The sequence below is a fragment of the Oryctolagus cuniculus genome, chromosome 4 (genome assembly GCF_964237555.1).
Source record: "Oryctolagus cuniculus chromosome 4, mOryCun1.1, whole genome shotgun sequence".
Taxonomy (NCBI): domain Eukaryota; kingdom Metazoa; phylum Chordata; class Mammalia; order Lagomorpha; family Leporidae; genus Oryctolagus; species Oryctolagus cuniculus.
In genome coordinates, this window is record NC_091435.1 from 129,941,539 (window position 1) to 129,963,097 (window position 21,559).

Genomic DNA, 21,559 nt, shown 5'->3' on the forward strand with positions numbered 1-21,559 from the left:
ATCTTCTTTAGAGCAAAGTAATAAATAGTTATTGCTGGATAGCATTTCTCACCACATGATAATGTTCCTCCAGCAGAAGTCTGGGCACAGGGACCCCAAGAACATGAACAACTGAAAACATAAATATTAAAAATTCTGAAATATATCCTCAGAGCACAGGAAAAAAATTGACTTAAGGGAATACCCTCGAATATTAAAGGTCATATTAATAGTAACAACACCAACTAGTACTTTAATTGCATTTTCTTATTTAATTACTCCTCACATTTAATGCACAGGTACTATGATTAGTTCTATTTTACTGATGACAAAACTGAAGATTTAGAGAGAGAGTTCACCATCTCTCAGATAGCATCTATGCGGTGAGTGGTTCTGGCCATTAGTAGGCAACATTCTCCCCAAACAGATTACCATATCTAAGCAATTTTTTTAACTTTTATTTAATGAATATAAATTTCCAAAGTACAGCTTATGGATTACAATGGCTCCCCCCCCCCCATAACTTCCCTCCCACCTGCAACCCTCCCCTTTCCCTCTCCCTCTGCCCTTCCATTCACATCAAGATTCATTTTCAATTCTCTTTATATACAGAAGATCAGTTTAGCATATATTAAGTAAAGATTTCAACAGTTTGCACCCACATAGAAACACAAAGTGAAAAATACTGTTTGAGTACTAGTTATAGCATTAAATCACAATGTACAGCACATTAAGGACAGAGATCCTACATGAGGAGTAAGTGCACAGTGACTCCTGTTGTTGACTTAACAAATTGACACTCTTGTTTATGGCATCAGTAATCACCCTAGGCTCTTGTCATGAGCTGCCAAGGCTATGGAAGCCTTTTGAGTTCACCGACTCTTATCTTATTTAGACAAGGTCATAGTCAAAGTGGAAGTTCTCTCCTCCCTTCAGAGAAAGGTACCTCCTTCTTTGATGACCTGTTCTTTTCACTGGGATCTCACTCACAGAGATCTTTCATTTAGGTTTTTTTTTTTTTTTTTTTTTTTTTTGCCAGAGTGTTTTGGCTTTCCATGCCTGTAATACTCTCATGGGCTTTTCAGCCAGATCCACGTGTCTTCAGGGCTGATTCTGAGGCCAGAGTGCTGTTTAGGACACCTGACATTCTATGGGTCTGCTGTGTATCTCGCTTCCCATGTGTGATCGTTCTCTCCCTTTTTTATTCTATCAGTTAGTATTTGCACACACTAGTCTTGTTTGTGTGCTCCCTTTGGCTCTTAGTCCTGTCATTATGATCAATTGTGAACAGAAATTGATCCGGGACTAGTGAGATGGCATTGGTACATGCCAGCTTGATGGGATTGAATTGGAATCCCCTGATGTTTCTAACTCTACCGTTTGAGGTAAGTCAGTCTAAGCAATTTTGTGACACAACTTTTCTTCCAAAAGGTCAACAGTGGCATTGGTTACATCCTAATTGTGAAGCCCAGCTCCACAGAGGTTTTATATTGGCTTCTGCTTGTTGCCTGCAGGTGGTACCAACCAGAGTTTCATGAACAAACCTGAATTCAGACCACAAACCCCTTTGTGCTTATGGCTCGAATTCTCAGGGGAGGTTTTCTTTCTGCCCTTCCTTCCGACAGCGTCAAGGCTGACATACGGAAGCTACCCTGCAAGCTTTTCTTGCATGGCAGGTCTACTTCCACCCAGCTCGCACAGAAAGCACAACCAACCCTTCCACACCCGGTTCTACCAGACTCCCCACTTCTGGTGTTTTCTTCTTTTTTTCTAGTACATAAGAGTGCAACTCAAGTTGGACCCACTGGACAGTCTCACCAGGAAATCTCTAAGGCAGTAACAATGAAAACGAAAGGCACAGGTGAGCAGACCAGTCTGTACTCCGTGAACAAGGAAATTAGATCAAGATCGTGTCAAGGGGAGAAATCTTTTACTGGGAGACTTAAACATGTTTATTAGATAAGTGAAGAATGGTTCTTTAGATTCTAAATTGATTTTCATTGTATTAGAATGGCAGAGAAACAAAGAGAGACACACAGAGAGGAAGAGATCTCCCACCCACTGGTTCTCCCCAAATGCCCACTACAGGCCTGGACTGGGCCAGACAGAAGGTGGGAGTCTGGATCTCCATCTGATCTCCCACATGGGTGGCAGGGACGCAAGTATGTGAGCCATCCCCTGCTGCCTCCCAGGTGCACCTCAGAATCCTGAGAACCAGCTTCCTGCTAACAGAGATAGGAGGAAATATCCATCCTATGTTCCTCCAGTTTCACAGCCTAATCAGACTAGAGGCATTACAGAAACTGTTCTGGATTACAGACCTCTCTAGGAATCCAATGAAAGTCCTAGACAGTTCAGGTTTTTTTAATCATATATATGAAATGTATATTCAAATTACACGGCCCCTAGTTAAATAGTGACGAGGTAAGCTGAAGCTTCTCCTATCAAAATAAAGGCATCTTCTACCCACCTCACCCCCAAACATTTGTGAAAGAAGAAGATGCTCTGCAAAAGGGTACTTCTCTGCCCTCGACCTGGAGAAGCACAGAGAAAACTCTTGCCCCCAAGTCGGAAGCAAACTGCACCAGTTTAGCTCCCAGTGGCAAATGCACAGGGCTCCTTGGAAGTAGGCAATTAGTCTCAAGTGTCTCTCATTGCTTAGGGCTGCTGCGTACTGGCCCTGTGTGACGGGTGACAGCACTGCCCTCACCTCCCCGCCCAATACCTGGAGGAGTCTTTGCTGCTGTCTAACTTGCGGCTGTCGGGGCCTCATGGGGTCCTGAGGCAGGGGCACCGAGGGGAGGTTGGGATGTGCGGAAGTCAGCACAGCGTCGATTCCTCCACCCACCAGAGGGCTCTGCTGTAAAGCCTGATGGTTCAATCTGGCAATAAATAAATAAATAAATAAATAAAATGCAACTTGTTTTCAGGCCCAAGTGTACTGTCAAATTTTTAACCTGCACCACCAGCACAAGACACATGTCCACAAACTATCACAGTTCAGTCATCTGCATGGTTCAAACAGCATCAAGATCAGTGGTTAAAAAAATAGATGTGACCACTTGAAAAAGAACAGCAAGCAAACTACTTTGGAAAAAATTGCAATTGTGTGCAAATTACTTCCATAAAATAGTTTTAATAAAAGACATTAACTGGACACTTATAAGTTAGGCACTGGGCTCTCAAGTTCACCCTCCTGAGCCATGCTATGCTATGCTGCCACTTAAACAGTAAATATAATGTAGGGTTTCAAATTCACATATTTTGCCAAATGGGCTGCCACAAGTATTGCCAGCTTTCCAAAAAATCAACTATCTGTTGATGCTTACATAGAGGAACTATGTTGCTATCTGCCAAGGGTGTAAAGTTTTGCATGAAACTTAAATTCTTCTAGATAATTCCAACCTATTGGATAATATCCAATAGAACTTTCTATGATGCCTGAAAGGTTTTCTGTCTGCACCATCCAGTAAGAAAACCACAAGCCACCAGAGCCAGCTACGTGATTCTCAGGTCTCAGAGAAAAACACAACATCCCGTGTGACTGCACAGGTCATATATGGTAAAGCTGGCCCTGCTGTCCACACTGGGCTGCCGTACACTTGAAATATGACTAGTGGGGCCGAGGAACTGGACTTTAAATTTAACTTTAAGTAGTCTAAATTTGAATAACTACTTGTGGTTGGCAGCAACTGTAACAGTGCAGTTATGATCTACGTGTGAGGGATATGAGTAAAACAAGAACTGAGCAGAGCCGATTAGGATCCTTTTTTGAAAGTCATCCCTGAAGTGTAAAAGGTAGGAACCCAGTAATAACAAAACTCTCTGAGCTCTATGCACACTTAGTACTGCGATCCTAAATTTAATGGCTCCGATCAACAAATTCTAAGGCACTGCTTACAATATTGAATAGTTTCCTCTCTCAGATATTTTTAACAACAACCACAAAACTTCTAAGAAGTGAAAAAGGGAAAAACATTGGCACTAAACATAGTGTTATCATCCAAAAGTTATGACATCGACGCCACAGAATAAAAGAGGCAAAGCACAGAGGCCTGGAGTGAAGTCAGTGAGATGTGGCACTTCTTGTTCTTGCCCTGTATCAAGAAGCTACTAAAAAAACAACAGGGCAGAATTCAAACACAAATGCTCAGGAAAACAGTAACAGAGCGCCGTGCCCTAGAGAAGCACAACGAAGACAAGGACACGAGCGTTCACGGCTGCCACCGTGTCTCCGCGGCTTCACCTCTGAGAGCCTGGGAAGGGTTGCAGGTAGGGCGAGGTCTGCTGCTGAACGTAGCTGGCGGGCTGCTGCTGAATCTGCCGGAGTCTCTCCATCAGTGCGGGGCTGGAGTGTGCTGCTGGGTAGGCCCGGGAGTTGTAGCTGGGAGACAGGACCACGCTGCCGGCCTGCTGCTGGGCTGTCTGCTGCAAGGACATCTGGGTTCCATACATCGTATAGCCCTGAGGCATGGTCTGCAGGACGGCACCAGGGCAGAAGTCAGAGTTGATCTACCTCCCTGATCTCCTGGCACTAAGGCGCACCAGGGAAACACAAACCCAGGAGGCCCTCTCTGAAATTCATTGTTCCAAGGCTCAGACTCAGAACATGAGAAGGATTGCTCTGGGGGCAGGGAGGCCAGCCAGAAAGCTCTAGAATGAACTGATACATAATGATCCAACAGAAGCCGCAAGTTAAAAATGAGAACCCTCACTTGATTAAATTGGCCTTTGAGGATCAACTTCCTATTGTGAGGGGAGTATAGGCATATCTCTATATCAGAGTAGTCAGGCAATCATCCATACCTGGAGTGCGTAGATGACATTAATGTTTAACAGATCATAGCATCAGTAATATCACTTGCAAAAGTAGCCAGGAAACTACTCATGCTCAATGTAAATTAAGATAATGGAGTATACTTCCCTGATACAAGACTATACCTCCCTCGGGTGTGATAAACGTAGCTGTAACTATTCCCATTCCTCCACCCTCCCCCCCCCAAAAAAAAATCACAGAAAAAAACAAAAACTACTAATACCTGAACCAGGAACAAAGGGTCCTGGTTGGACTGCTGCCCATTTGAGAACTCTAGCTTTAATCTGAATAGTTAATTTTTCTAATCAATATGAGTATTTATTTCACTAATCTTGAGGCCTTAAGTAGTAGTCCTAAGCTTCTGCTGGGTCACTAGATACAATTTACAGAACAGAATGCCAATTAAAGTAGAACTCTGCTCTTCAGATCCTCAAAGGACAACGTTTTAAGATAGTTGAATGCCTTGGACTTGGAAGTCAGAGTGATGTGTAATGGATTTCTGGCAGGCAGCATGAGTGGATCAAAGCTGAAGGGCTCCGTGCCCTGACCTTGGCTTTCCTTATAGCATATATGCTAGTGCAAGAATTTGTCTTAAATCCCCACATCTTTCCACTCTGTTTTACAGAAAAGGAAATCACAGCTCAAAGTTAACTTGCACAATGTCACACAGTGGGCAAGGTGCCAGGAACTGTGCCAAGATCAGATTCCAGGACCCATTATCTTCTTATTCTATACATTTCCTCATTGAAGTTACCTTTAAATACAATATTTTCAATTATGAATTGCATCATTATATATGGTAACAAAATAAGTAGCTCCAAGATGAAGCACTTCAGTTTTCTACCATCATCAATAAAGAAGCTTGAATTTATTTACATTTTAATTGAAGAGTTTCCTAAAATGCTTTATGCTGCTTAGTCAGGCAAACCTAAGAATTGTTTGCAATTACTGGTAATGCTTTCCTGAAATGCCAGTTATGAGCTCTAAGTAACTAACTTCTGATCCCACAGGGAGTTGATATCATATTTACTTGATTTCTCACTTGAGAGAGAGAGAGAAAGAGAGAGAGAGAGAGAATATGAATGAATGAGAGAATGAGAAGTCCCAGCATCCAAAGAAGCAAATGTGGGTACCTGTGCTTGCTGCAGCCCTGGATACTGAGGGAGTTGGAGGGAGGGCCGTGCTTGTGCAGCAAAGAGAGCAGCCTGGTCCCCCGGCTGGCCCTGGAAAACAAAGCCAAAGCAAAGCCATGATTCCTAATGACAAGGGCTTGATGTGAGCTACCGGTCAATAATCCCAATAACCCCTGACACCAAGTCTCACTGCATGAATATTCAATCTGCATTCAACCCTATGTCTCATCAAGTTCCTACGCATGTATAGACTGTTGAGCTCTTCTTCTAAGAGGAGTGTGTGTTCCCCATGACTGCATGGACATGAAGACAAGCTTTAGCGATCAAAGTTCTGCTCAGCAGAGAAGTTCTCGGATACTTCCCAGTATACTCCAGAGTATAGCAAATGCTCCTCTGGGGTGAAAGGCGTGATCCTCCAAGTATGAAATCTGGAACCACAGGGCAACATCACACAGTGCCAAAAAAAAGTGGTGGTATAGAAATATGGCAAATAGAAATTTCATAATTTTTAAAATTTTCTTCACAATGACCTAAACACTGCCTATTTAGCCATATATTCAAAGGATACATTCAGTGCCCACTCTGACTCTAATAATCAGCTATAATAAAAAATTCAAAAATTTTACACATAGAATTGTAACACAGTATAAAATTAAACCAGTTATTATCTGTTCACCAGATAATACATGTTAATTTAATACATGTTTTGGCTTTAGGAAAATACACTCATAGAGGCAGCTCTATGTGTGTTTTTATGTTTTGGTGGTATAAAATATTTCATGAACGTTCACAGTGATAATCATAGAAAGAGCCCTAGCCTCCTACCACCCCTGGGTTTTTCCCAAGACTTACTAATTATACAGAATGAGGTTTACTATAGGTATTTTACTATTATCTTACAACAAGTGTTCTCATTTTAAAAACTGCTGAATTATGGATCCATAAAACTATCTTAATGTGCCTGGAAAATGGTGTAGGTATTTCTAGCAGAGAAAAAGGGATAAAATTTAGCTTAAGAGGAACAGGAGCTGGTGCTGTGGCATAGTGGGTAAAGCCGCTGCCTGCAGTGCCCGCATCCCATATGGGCGCTAGTTCGAGTTCTGGCTGCTCCACTTCTGATCCAGGTCTCTGCTATGGCCTGGGAAAGCAGTAGAAGATGGCCGAAGTCCTTGGGTCCCTGCACCTGCGTGGGAGACCCAGAGGAGGCTCCTGGCTCCTGGCTTTGGATCAGTGCAGTTCCGGCCACTGCAGCCCATTGGGAAGTGAACCATTGGATGGAAGACCTCTCTCTCTCTCTCTCTCTGCCTCTCCTTCTCTCTCTGTGTAACTCTTTCAAGTAAATAAATAAATCTCTTTTAAAAAAGAGAGAGACAGAGAGAGGGAGAACAACAATGATTGTTAACAATCTATTGTGGGGCCGGCACAGCTCAATAGGCTAATCCTCCACCTGCAGCACCGGCACCCTGGGTTCTAGTCCCGGTCGGGGTGCCGGATTCTGTCCCGGTTGCCCCTCTTCCAGGCCAGCTCTCTGCTGTGGCCCGGGAGTGCAGTGGAGGATTGCCCAGGTTCTTGAGCCCTGAGCCTGCATGGGAGACCAGGAGAAGCACCTGGTTCCTGGCTTCGGATCAGCGCGGTGCACCGGCCGCAGCGGCCATTGGAGGGCGAACCAATGAAAAAGGAAGACCTTTCTGTCTCTCTCTCTCTCACTGTCCACTCTGTCAACCAATCAATCAATCGATCTATTGTGGGGCTTTGAGTCCCAGTTGCTCCACTTCCAATCCTGCTCCTTGCTAATGCACCTGGAAAAGTAGCAGAAGATGGCCCAAGTCCTTGGGTCCCTGCCACTCATGGGGGAGACCCTATAGAAGCTCTTGGCTCCAGGTCTGGCCCAGCCTTGGCCATTGTAGCCATTTGGGGAGTGAACCAGCAGCTGGAAGAATCCCCCACCCCATCTGTCTCTCTGTAACTCTTGCCTGTCAAATAAATAAAAATAAATAGATCTTTTTAAAAATTTATTATATACCAGGGCCTGGCTTTCTCATTCTTATTTTTCTCACAAGAACTCTGAAGAGAAGGAGTATTATCCCCATGTTCTTCAGAGAGAGAAAACCAAGCTTAAAGCACCAAGCCTGCACAAGGCCTAAGCAGCCCTGTCAGTCCTGGCAAAGCCACACTCAGATTCACCTCAGGGACTGGGACTGCACACCCAGGGCACTTTCCACTGAAAATCAGACACTGCCATATGTGACATACAGGATGAAAATATGGAAATGCTTTGTTGTCTATTAAAATCACCCAGTATGAAACCAACAGGAGAATGTCTATTAGGACTTGTTAATGAGATACTGAATCCAAATGTATACATCAGGCAGTTAGGTGCTTTCTCTGACGCCCCTACATATGATCACCTGGGACCATGGATCAAACTTCAGCCTCTCCAAAAGGGACTATCCATCCAGAAGTGGACAAAACACAAATATCTGAGTGCACCTGCTATTAGTACATAACAGCTTCAACGAGAACCTAACCTTTTAGAATAGTGTACCACGAATATGTCCCCAACCTTCAGTTTCTTTAACATGTTAAATACAACTCTCTCTCCATTTGCTTGGGTCTAATAAAAACAGCCCTCCAGGAGAACCCATGTCACAACAGTGTGGTCAACGGGAATCCAGAACTATTTTTCCTAAAGTATTCAAATGGCTCTTGATCCTCCAAAAACTATGCCACAGAATCCTTAAGTCAACAACCCCTCTAATTATCACTGCTGATCTAGTACTCCTTGACGTTAGCATCATATAAAGGACCCTGGAAAAACACAGTTGTCTTTGTGGGGACAAATATATGTATATTATGATTTTTACAGAAAAGAAAAGCAAATTAATTATATGTAAGAATTTTGGAATCAACAGGTCATCTAGAATACCCAGGTCCTGTTTCAACTTTGAAGGAAATGGGATGTGATCTCTACATGACAGCTGTGTGCAGATGTACAAAGCAGATCTCTCCAACTCTGTACTCTTCCTGTGCTTATTAAAAACCTTATAAAAATAATTTATACTGGGGGACAGATCAGAAACTAGAATATTAATAAGGTATATGTTTCAGTTACCAGGCAACACCCCTCCATCAACAAGTATTCGCTGGGATCACAAAGGTTTAAGAATATGATCTAGGGACCAGCACTGTGGTGTAGCAGGAAAAGCCACTGCCTGCAGTGCTGGCATCCCATACGGGCTCTGGTTCGAGTCCCGGCTGCTTCACTTCCCATCCAGCTTTCTGCTATGGCCTGGGAAAGCAGAGGAAGGTGGCCCAAATCCTTCGACCCCTCCACCCACATGGGAGTCCCAGAAGAAGCTCCTGGCTCCTGGCTCCAATTGGCTCAGTTACATCCACGGCAGCCATTTGGGGACTGAACCAGCAGATGGAAGTCCTCTCTCTCTCTTTTTTTTTTTTTTCCTCTCTCTCTCTCTCTGCCTCTGTAATAAACTAATATTAAAAATAATATAATCTGAAAAAAATTTCATTTTTTTAAATAAAAAACAAACCAATATTCAAGGAAAAGCACTTAACTCTAAAAGAAGCATGGAGGACAGAATTAAAAATTGAAGCACAGTTGTGACACTAAAATGCACATCAACTATTTGTGTCTAAAGATGAACTCTTTGTATATGATGAACATGTTATGTTCCTCCCTACCTGCGATTTTCCCTAACATATTGCTTAGTAAGCAATGCAGGTGTTTGTGCCTCAGAGGATCACCAACGCACCCAGCTGGCTGCCTCTCCCCAAGTTCTCCGTGCATGGCCTGATCATCACACCTTGTTCTGAAAGGCATTGGCCTCACCTCCTCTGCTACATTGCAATGGATCCCAGCTTCCTGTGCTTCCCTGAGAATAATGCCGGCAACATATTATTTTAATTTGAAGAAACAGTTCAATTTGTTGAGGAAAAAATGAGTAAGAAAAGCTCCTTAGTAACTTGACTTTCCAAATACTAACCCAGCACCACCATGTGGGAATGCACGAGGAAACTAAAGACAGAATTATCAAAAGATGTTGAATGTTGGTGGGCATGGTGTGGCTGCAGTTCACCAGTCTACAGAATTATCACCAGACTGGGCTAGGCCAGGGCCACACAGACAGAATGACACCACATCTTGCAAATCCAGACATATGGTCCCTTGCAGTTGTCTGCTGTTTTCTGGAAAAAATGTTAAGCTTTGTTTCATTCATTTTTAATCAGTTCCTAGCACAGTGTCTGGCACACACTAAGTGCTAAGAAAATATCTGTTGAAATAAACTAAGATTTAATTTAATGTCTCCATTAACTAAGAAATCCAGAAGTCAAATGCAATTTATATTTCAGTATAAATTACTTTACCAAGTACTTTCCAACTGCCCCATAATTTTCAGCATTTATCATCCTAAAGCTTTCTTCTTCCTGCCTACATTAGTATCTGGAGAGTAACTCAATTTCTCTCTTATTCTGCTTATTGGAAATAACCAGCAGCAACATTAACTTCTTAGGGGTGTGTGTGTATGTAACAGCAGCCCCAGAATCTGGTTTCTTGATGGAGCATTTGTGACTAAGAGGGACCTGCTTGAACTCTTGTGGCTCAGAGAAAGAGCCCAATAATTACATAAGTCCATATCTATATTGCTATCTAAAGCAAATCCCTACGCATGGCATCTTTGCTTTGTTTTAATGCACTTTGCTTTGGGCTTGCCTCTCCAAGAAAAAGTCTGCTGTCATTTCTAAAATGTCCACATTCTAAAAACTCCTAAAGAAGCTGTGACACTCAATATGGACTCACTTTCCTAGCTGTTCTAAGAACAATTCTCTCTCTGGTTGCTGTTTTTATTATCAGACTGGAGAAGTATCTGGGTGTAAGAGATGTTAACTTAAAGGCCTCTTACATGATTTGCAACTAATGCATCCAGTAAGCTTAAAATTCTGATAAATCACCCTCACGCACAATTGTCATGCCTCTGGGTCTCCTTCACTTTGGCAGCCACTCCCTCTCCCTCTCCCTCTCCCTCGGTCAACTCATTGAATGGGAAGATGTCTTTCCAAGGGAGGACTGACTACGCCTCTATTAGCACTCAGTCAACACTACATTCAGCAGGAACTCCATTTACGTGTAGTGCTTCTTTTCAAATCTTCACCTAGTAACTCAGACATAGCGTTCAGGGTTCATAAGTAGAGAGGCAAGCTGTATGTATCTAGAAAACCAGAGTCTGGTTTTGTGACTCTCCTTCTGAAAACAACTGATTTGGAAGAAATAATAAAAGGCACACAATAAAAACAAGTGGGTAATGCTCTACCACTCACCCAGCTCAAAGGGTTTTGTTTATGACTCCTAGTCAGGAAATTACGGAGTAATGTTCCCAAAGCTAAAACAGTATCAGATGTGAACCAGAAGTTATGCTCCTTCTGGTCTGTTTTGATTGCAGACTATAGACACACAGAAAATTGTATGATTATAAGAGAACCTGCTGACCAGTTTTGCTTGATCTTTTATAAAATTCTCACTGCAAATATAACTCAGCAGGCAATGAATTAATCATAACATTAACTGTCAGAAAACAGATTTGTCTTAAATCAAGTGTATCTCACCCCATAATGAAGCTTTACCATATATTATATTAACGTGCCCATAAAGTCTGAATGTAACAACTGGTTCAATACATATTCATGAAAGTTTAATAACATAGGACAATATTAAAGAAAAATGAGAATAATAAAAATGGTAAAGATACGTATTTCCATTAATTTGAATCATAAAATCTTCATTTGACTTTAAATGCTTAATATTTTGTGTATATCAGTACTTTGTCATAAAAATATAATAATTGATGTAAATCATTTTCTATATGAACTACATTATCATCTGAACAATAAAAGCCCTACAACAAAGATATCTCCAAAATAATTTTAAATGGAATAATTCAAGATTTTAAATAAATTAAATCCTCACCTGCTCTCTGCACACCAAAAAATAAAGAAAAATTGAGATGTTTCAGAAAAGTTTTCAAACTTTCCTTTGCTGATGTAACTATTGGAGAAACTGCCTATTTAAGAAGTAGTTAATAGTCTAAACATTTCCAAGATGTAAATAGGCAATTAAGGATATTTTCACAGTGTATAAAAACGTTACCCATTAAAACGGCAGTGAAACAAGTTGACTTACATTCACATCTGAGATGTGTGCTCTTTTTTATTGTAATGCTTCTTGGGTTTATGTTGTGGGTTGGCTACCTGATACAGAAACCTATAAGTAATTTAATGCAAAACATGCATTCTTAGCTCGCCCAGGCAAAGCAGTCGAGATGAAATCTTACGACATGCATGCACCAGACCTATGCTCAAAAAAACACCTTCTCCATACCGGAAAGAAAATAGAGATGATGCATTGTGTTAAGAATCTGAGAAGAGCCAGTGAGTGGGATGTAATGACATAACCACAGTTTTCATTATCTTGCATTGGCCTAAGAATCTGCATGCCATGCGTTCCTCTACGGATGATGTAAATTACCACAGAGAAAAGCAAGAGCTCAGGAATAGATGGGTTCAAAACCAGGACTGAAAATGAAGATGCATGAACTGCTCTACACTTCCAAGCCCAGGCCATGGACACTTATTGGTTTCTATATCATACACATTTAGGATGAAGATTATGAGGCAATCAAAGGGGCAATTTTTAGAAATAAACTCCATTACATCGAATATGGTTAATGCATTCATGATTCTGTTACAAACATACACCAAGTGAGGAACAGTGAAATGAAGACTATCATTATTACCAACTATAGAAGGAAAACCCGCTTCTCATTTTGATGTTCAAGGGGTGATGCTACAAAACTTAACTTAAAAAAAAAAGAAAAGAAAAGAAAGGAAAAGGAATGACAGCAGGGGTGTTACCATTATGTTGTCAAAGTCTTCCAGAAGGGAGACAGCAGAGCTACAGAAGTCCTACGGAAAGGGGACAGCAAGAAACGGCAGACAAGACAGATAAGATTTTTTAGCCTAATGATGTGAGTAGCCACAATACACATGAAATAGTTCATTTAAAAATAACATTTCAGGGAATCAAGACTAGAAAATCCCGGCACTAAGTTTTATTAATTCATAGGACAAACGACTTCACTACAGACAGAGACACTGGTAAATAATATGATAGTATTCATAAAACAGAATAGGACATCCTGGAAGCTGTATGGTGACATAAAAGAAGATATCAGACAAAGACACGTGCTACCGCTAAGGGATGTGGGAACCCAGCGCGAGCAACACAGGGCCAGATCGCTTCTCAGCCGACAGCCAGCCCAGGACACTTGGGTAACGTTAAAGACGAGACCTTAAGTGAGCAGGTCAGTAGGTGATATGCTGTTGGGGGACATAACTAAAGATAGTCCCCCGCGCAGGAAATGCAAGTGCAAACACAGCTTCAGGCTAACCACACGTTCAGTCAACTCTAGTAGACACTCATGTTCCCCCACTGTTTACCCTCTACCGGGGAAGCTGATTTAGGAAAACCCGGTATTTCTCAGGTCAGTGATTCCTTTGTTTCAACATTTGTAATCACAATCCAAGGGATACACTAATGTGAGTTCTAGAGCTAGAAAGTAAACAAAAGATCTTCGACCCTTATAGAAAAAGCATTTTAGAATATGAGAGATTAGAAAACATTGGATAACCGTCCCAACAAAGTAAGACAGGAATCAGTTCTCACCCTTCTGGGTATAGATACATAATTAGCCACCTTTGTGCACTGATCTTCAGACCCAAACGCCACCCTCTCATTAGCGGCATTACCTTTCTTCCATCCCATCTTCTGACCTCTTTCGTAAACATAAAGCTATCTTCTAGGTTATCCTACAAGGATCCTTTAAAATGTTTGTGAAAAATTAAATTTCAAATTTACTTGCAAGTAGATTTTTTTAAAATCCTGGATATGTGGGCTCTTCAAAACATTCATGAAAATACATATGATGAAAAAATGATACAAGGGTGGGGCCGGCACTGTGGCTCAGCGGGTTAATGCCCTGGCCTGCAGTGCCAGCATCCTACGTGGGCGAAGGTTCTAGTCTGGGCTGCTCCATTTCTGATCCAGCTCTCTGCTATGGCCTGGGAAAGCAGCAGAAGATGGCCCAAGTCCTTGGGCCCCTCGCTCCTGGCTTCAGATAGGTGCAGCTCCAGCTGTTAAGGCCATCTGGGGAGTGAACCAGTGGATAGAAGACCTCTCTTTTTCTGTCTCTACCTCTCCCTGTAACTCTTTCAAATAATTTTTTTTAAAAAATGATACATAGGTTTTGAAAAATTTTTGAACACAAATACACTTATCTTTTAATTCTCACTTTCCATGAACTTTCTAAAGTTCCCTCTGATTTGCCTAATCCTAATTGCAGCAAATGAAATCAGTACCTTCCTCATGATTCAACCAGAGAAATTACAGATATTAAATAAAAAGCAAAGTACCCACTTCCCTGGATGTGTTTTTCTACCTTAGAGACAAAATAACAGGGCATAGGAGAGGACATATTTTACTCGCTCAGTTTCCACCTCTTACGTTCATCTGTCATTGAGAGGAACATAAATTACTCTCAGAGTAAATACATTAAAGATAATTATTAAAATGCAAGATTTGTTTTAACAAGAATATTTGGCCTACCTTTAACAAATAAGAATTTGAAATGTGCTTAATTTATATGATCAGGAAACTTACAGAAGGAAAAACATGAATAACAAAGTAATGCCGAAACTCACCAGTAATCGGGATACAAATTAAAATGTCACAATACAACGCCATTTTACTTGCTCTGATAGGAAAAAATGAGGTCTGACAACATCAAGGAATAGTGAGGGTGTGGAAAAGGAAAATGCTCATTTACTACTGAGGGGAGTTAGCACCACTTTGGAAATGAAATCAACATTTCTACTTTCAGGTACATACCCCGAAAACCCCTACATGTGCAACAGAAATGTAAAATAATGTGCACTGTAGGTTTGTTAACAGTAACAAAAAAATTGGAAACAATGCAAATGATGCAAATGACCAGAATCAGAAGAATGGATAAATAATATGTCAGTGTCCATAATGTAAGCACATCCAACAGGAACAATGATATTCACGTGGCTACCAAGTGGATGCAATTCAAATATTAGCCACAAAAATGTAAAACAGTATAATACATGCATGAGACCATTTAACTCAAGTTTCAAATCTGTTAGGTAGAAATATATAATGGTTATGTTGATGGGTACAAAATGCAAAGTAAAGTGGCCAGCTCTGTGGCTTAGTAGGTTAAGCCTCCTCCTGCAATGCCAGCATCCTATATGGGCACCAGTTCGAATCCAGGCTGTTCCACTGCCAGGTCCCTGCTAATGGCCTGGGAAAGCAGTGGAGGATGGTCCAAGTGCTTGAGTCCCTGCACCCACAAGGGAGGCCAGGAAGAGGCTCCTGGCTCCAGGCTTCGGCATGGCCCAGCTCTGGCAGTTGTGGCCATTTGGGGAGTGAATCTCTCTCTCTCCCTCTATTTGTAATTCTGCCTCTCAAATAAATCAATATTTAAAAAATGTATAGTAAAAGTATAAAACTATTCTTAGGAAAGCAAAACACTACATTCATCATAGTGATTACTTCTATGTGAGAAGGGAGGGAAATGAAAGGAAATATAAAGATCCTCATTCATCTCTAATGAAGAAATGATCTATAGCAAATACAGAACATTATTATTTAATAAATTAGTGCAGAGTACATTAGTGGTTATATTATTGTCTATTCTTGTCTGCATTCTTCAAATACAGCATTGAAAAGGAGAGGGGGCGGAGAAAGGAAACACTCTAGGGTGATACCATGCCCTTGGGAAGGGAGATCAGTCACCTAACAAAAGGTGGTTGCTCAACCTAAACAGGACCGTTAATCCAAGAGGCATCTTCACGAAGTCACAGATTAAATTCTGCCATGGAGGTAACCACTGTGGGAAGCACTGACTCAGCCTTCCTTCCTTCCTCAAGTTTTCAGATTCCTTCATGTGGGTACACAAATGATGAGACTTGGTCGCTGGACCTCATTTCTGTACAGGTCACTTCTGGCTTCAACTGGGGAACACCACTTGTATCCTCCACCACAGAGAGAGTTTCCTCCTTACTGCTTGGAGAACCCTTAGGATTCATTACCTGCAGCCTATAACCAATAGGATTTTCAACGTTTGTCTCCATCAGTTTATCTATCTTCCTTGGGATTCCTATCCTGTCTAGTGTTATTACAAAGAATGACAAACTGACTTTGGGCATTGAAAGGCAGAAATACAGATAAAACTATACCACAAACCAGGGCACAGAGTCATTTTCCTGCATCAAAACAAGATTCCTTCAGAAAGCCCCTTCCCTAGATGACTGACGTGCTGGGGGTGGGGTAGAGGTTCCTGCTGTCAGAAGGAGGACACCTCATATAAGAAAAGGGTAACCAGAAAACAGTTCAAGCTGTATTTTGCACTGGTATAGCCAATAATCTGTACCTGTGATAGTTCTCAGAATATGCAGAAAAGTCTTTTCCAATGTAATTTTTAACAGTGAAATTGGGATAAGCTGCTACAATTTTGTATCAGAATTTAAACCATAAAAATATACTGCTCTAAGAAACCAAAATGACTATTAGTAAAAGTAAACAACAAATGAGAGTTAAAACAATCTTAATAGGGACAATTAATGTAATTATGCAAATAAAGCATCTGATGTGCTTTTATTATCTTATTGCTTAGTATAATAAAATAGTAAAATAAAAATTATCTTTATGAACAGGAATTTCTTTTGAAATAAAACCATAAAAATAACACTAATAAAACAGCAACAAGGATAGCTGCTAACATTTTCTGAGCACTTACTATGAGCCAGGCACTGTCCTATGGGCTGTTAAATGTCATAAATGATTAATTTCACAACCACACTATAAAATAAAGCAAGCTCTGATTTACACATGAGGCTTTGAGCCACAGAGACCTAACTTAGCCACTACACTGAGTTCCACCAAAAATCAGAGACAGTGAGGCAACGAATGGACATTGATCGGGTTTACTTGCCTGGGTGAAGACTGTTAACTAAGAAGAATGAAAAAAGGTTTCCTTGGCAAAGCATCTTTCGTGCGTGTATACATGTATCAAAGGTGAAAGAAAATACATTCAATTATAACAATCATGACATCAAATTATTTGATTAAGAATCATTAACAACATCCATGCTCTTTTATTCCCTGATTTTTGGACACTAAAATAGTATCTTAATGCATTCCTGAGGAAGTATAAGAGGGTCATGATGGACAGTAACAAGAAAATCCCACAACTGCCTGAAACTCACAAACAGCCCCTGCAGTGGGATGGAAGGGGGATGTCATAGTAGCATTCTGGTTTCTGCCATGTATCATCTCAAGCTGGGTGACTTCCGCATTTGTTAACTTCTTTCCCCTGGGTGGGAAGTGGCTAAGGGGACTCTAAGGCCTGAGACACCTCCCCAGTTCAAGATGTGATGCCTCTTCTGTCCCATTCGGGCTGTGCAAATAGCCCACCTCAGAGGTCACCCCAGTAGTCAGGCCTGCTGCAGGCACTCAGAGGAACAGCTGTGATGAGCGAATGAATCAACATCAGACTGCAGAGGTTGAGGCTACTCAGAAGCTGAGGCTTCCAGCAGTAGCTACTCAAACCAGGCATTCATTCAACTGACAAACAGGCATAGATTTCTACTGTGTGCTGAGTAGACGAAAGGCTAAAAAATATACATATATTCCTAGGCTCAATGCCTAACGTCATAAGGAAAAGGGGCAGCCAGCAGGTTATGGGGCAACTGGCCCAGGAAGCCGTCACATGCAAGGCCTCAAGAAGCTAATCAGTCTGTGAAAACACCTCCTGGATGTCCAAGATCAGTTTTGCATATAAAGATACATGGAGGTTCTCCAACATGCTTGTTACAGTTAAGAACATGTGTTTCTGGAGTAAGAAAATTACTAGGAAAGGAAGAATTGATATAGGCTCAGTATTCCTGATCCAAACTATTTGAGACCAGAAGTGTTTCAGATTTCAGATATATTTTTCTGATTGTGGACTATATGCACATACATGATGAGACATCTAGAAGATGGAACTCAAGGGTAAACATGGTATTCACTGATTTTCTGCATATGCCTTATACTTATAGCCTGAAGGTAATTTTACTCAATATTTTCTGTATTTTTTTGTGCATGAAACAGTTTCATCGTGTGGAATTTTCCACATGGGGGTGACAGTTGGCACAGAAAAGGTTTCGAATTTTGGAACATTCAATTAGGGTGAGGGATGTTCAGCCTGTGTCTTTTTCAGTTTTCTCTACAACAAGCTGAAACCTGAAAAAAAAATGTACATTACTAGTACTAATGTAGCTAAATAAATTCATATGTGTAGGTATCTCACCGAGAAAAAAATCTCTGCCGAAACTGGAAACAGTGTTTCTGTATCATTTCTCTACCATGAACTAGTTGGTGCTTATTAAGTCAGTGCATCGTCCTTAGCTTCACATGTTAAAGCAATTTATCAATACTCTCTGTAGCTGATAAAAACCTGCCTTTATTCTAAGTTATGAAGGATGATCACAAGACCAAATTTGGCTAGATCTGATGTACAATACTAATTCACACCTGGCCCGTTAGGAGAGAGGAAAGATGAAATATTTCTTCAAAACATCCTCGGAGTGGGCACTGCAGCAGATGATACATGTACACCTCGCTTACTCCATGGAGGACCATGTACCCTGTGACTGCATGATCTATGCATTTCTCTTCCATAGAAGAGTGACATTTTCCTCAATGATCCAACACTTAAAAAATGGTGAGAGAGGGGAAAAAAATAAACCACGATATTTGCTTGTGAAGGCCTTTAAGAGACCCCAAAGCAAGTCTCAAATGTTCAAAAAAAAAAAATACAGGGGGAGGGGATTCATGTACAGGCACTGATATGATATTGAGCTTTTACTCTTTGAAGAAGGCATTTCTGACCTTAAAAGGTTAAAAAATAAAAAAGGAGAAAATCCAACATGACCACAGAGTTGGCACAACACTAAAATTATACTTGCCGCAAAACAATAGAATCAGGCATTTCTGAGTGGTTTGAGGAAGGTGTGGGAGTAACGGTGTAACCCAGGTACACTGTAGGACATAAGCCCGCCTTCTCCAGACACTCATTACTATCTTTAAATTCTTTAAAAAAAACTGTTTTAGGAGAATTTTTGTCATGGCTTATATCAGGAAATGAACTTGAGGGAAGGCATACAAGGGTACATCAATAAATTCATGGAAAACAGAATTAAAGATAAGTTTGAGTACCAAAAAAACTGAAATCCGTGTTTATGAAGGGCCTGCCTTCAAAATGTTCATGAAAATGCATACTATGAGAAAAACTATGCAGAGATTTAAAAAAATTTACAACTAAAATAAACTTATCTTTTAATTCTATTTCTTCCACACACAATGTAAAGTACTTCAGTATATACCTATAAATGATCCACTAAGCTTTTCCCAAATGCTAGAAATCATTTAGGGCAATTCAAAGCTGAATTTAGAAGTAACAGTTTGAAAGTGGGCTACAGTTAAGGACAATTAGACCGAGTGATAAATGGTACATTTGGAAAAATAGATAAAGCAAATCTAACTTGGGGATTATTACTTTAAAAGGGAGACAAATTCTTTCTAGTGGCATGGATTCTCAGCTTCTAGTTCATACTTTTCTCAGTCAGGATTTGAAACAATTGCCTATTTTTGTTCAACCTCAAGAACAACTGAAATCCCAATGAAGTAGTAAGTCGCTACAAACAAGTTACTTTATTAAGCAAAAGCAATGATTTTTAAATATTTTAATCAACTTCTCATCATTTACGTGCAAATATGTTTAGGCCCATCTTACCTGAGACCCAGGGAGATAAAGCACTCGCTAGAACTCAGGGAGAGACAAGCATGGAGTCCAGCTAGCTTCTTCTCTCATCCTTTTTGTATGTCAGGTGAAAAAAGAACCATTTAAGTGGTCTAAATGCAGAGCACTGTAAGTTACACAATGCAGCCATGCCCGGATGCCTAGAAAGCAACCCAGAGCATATTTTGGAAAGCATTTGAACTTCATGCCATTTTCAAAGTTTTGTGGTTTTTCTTAAAGCAGGACACATTTTTGATTGGCTACTCCCATTTGAGGATCACAACTTAACTCAGGGTTGGTATGGGATTGCTTAAAATGTTTGGAAAAGCTGTGGCAAATAGTAAGTGCTCGGATAGTGTTAGCTATTACTATCATCACCATCAAAATAGTGCAAGCCAATGGAAAAACCCTGGGAAACACAAATAGGTATACGGAAACCAGAAAAAGAAGTCACAGTCACCTCACGCATTTGATTGTGTTGTATAGATTTATGGGTTTCATGAGTCCATCTTAAGTACTGACTTTCACTGAGACTTGGTTAAACATAGTTGTTGTTTGAAAAGAAAATTGGGCAATAAGACATAAAAATGAAAATACTACAAATCAAGAATTGAATTGACCATACACTGACTGTTGTTCAAAATTTATTTTTTGTTGGCTATAGACCGTATAAGTAAATGCAAAAAGTGTCAAGAGCCATATAGAGCTAAACTGAAGAAACACCAGGGTTCAAGAAAATGTCTAAAAATAATACCTGACAGTAGAGCTAACAGGCATAGAAAGCATGGTGGTAGATATGACAGGCAATGAACTGTCTCAAGTTCATCTGAAGGAGAAAAGGTTTCTTCCCACTGATTGCACAGTCATGTGCACTTCTTTTTGTTTGGAGGCATATGCTTAACCAGCCTAAGACAGTCCGAGTTCTCATCTGATCAATGACAACAGTAAAAAGCAAAGGAGAGACGGTATTTAGACACCTGTGTGAGCAGATTTACCTGCACTCAACCAAGTACCCAGGGATACACACACGCAGGCAACTCATCCCTAGCTAGAGGCCCTACAGGAATGCAGAGTGCGCCACGGCTGGGTCTGCACCAACCTGTTGGAAAGGACGAGTCTGCGCTTGCCTGAGGAGGCGCTGCTGCTGCTGCTGTTGCAGAAGCTTCATCTGTATCAGCTGCTGCTGCGACGTGATGGTGTGCAGGGCGGGCGGCTGCATCATGGCGCCCGAGCGCCGCTGCAGCATGTGGGACAGAGCTTGCTTGGTATTGGATGGGACGAAGGAGCCCGCAGGGTCCAATCTGGAGCCGCCTGCAAAAGCAGCCAAAAGGAAGGGGTTTCTGAGTGTGTGAAAGAACCAAGTCTTCCGTAGTTCATCAAAACACAGCGACTTCACTTTCTATGTCTCACTTTCTGAGCAAAATGGAAAATAACACACTGCCCCACCTGCTCCAAGTGAGAAAGCTCTGTGTAAGAGCCGTGCAATCCCCAAACACTGGGGAGGACGACCCTGGAGTGAATTACACTATTTTCACATGACATCATGGAATCTGCACTTTGGTTGACAAACTAAAATGCCAGGAACAAAGAGAAATTGGCAGAACTTCAGAAGTATGTGGGTTTTAAGTTATGCAAGGCGCTCAGGAACGAATTACTGACATAAAAGGTATTGTCTTTTGCCTTGTATTTTGCCAAGT

At 41.1% G+C, this 21,559-nt stretch overlaps 1 protein-coding gene across 7 annotated transcripts in view; it reads right to left on the bottom strand.

Annotated features, from left to right (window-relative positions):
• MED12L (mediator complex subunit 12L) overlaps positions 1 to 21,559 on the bottom strand; it is a 355,610-nt gene that overhangs the window by 15,634 nt on the left and 318,417 nt on the right. For all 7 annotated transcript variants that reach the window (XM_051859045.2, XM_051859044.2, XM_051859043.2 and 4 more), the window contains 4 exons: positions 20,962 to 21,173; positions 5,929 to 6,018; positions 4,226 to 4,455; positions 2,705 to 2,861 (listed from right to left, as the gene is read on the bottom strand). In XM_051859045.2, the coding sequence (XP_051715005.2) occupies positions 2,705 to 2,861; positions 4,226 to 4,455; positions 5,929 to 6,018; positions 20,962 to 21,173 (689 nt within the window). The remainder of the gene's footprint in view (positions 1 to 2,704; positions 2,862 to 4,225; positions 4,456 to 5,928; positions 6,019 to 20,961; positions 21,174 to 21,559) is intronic.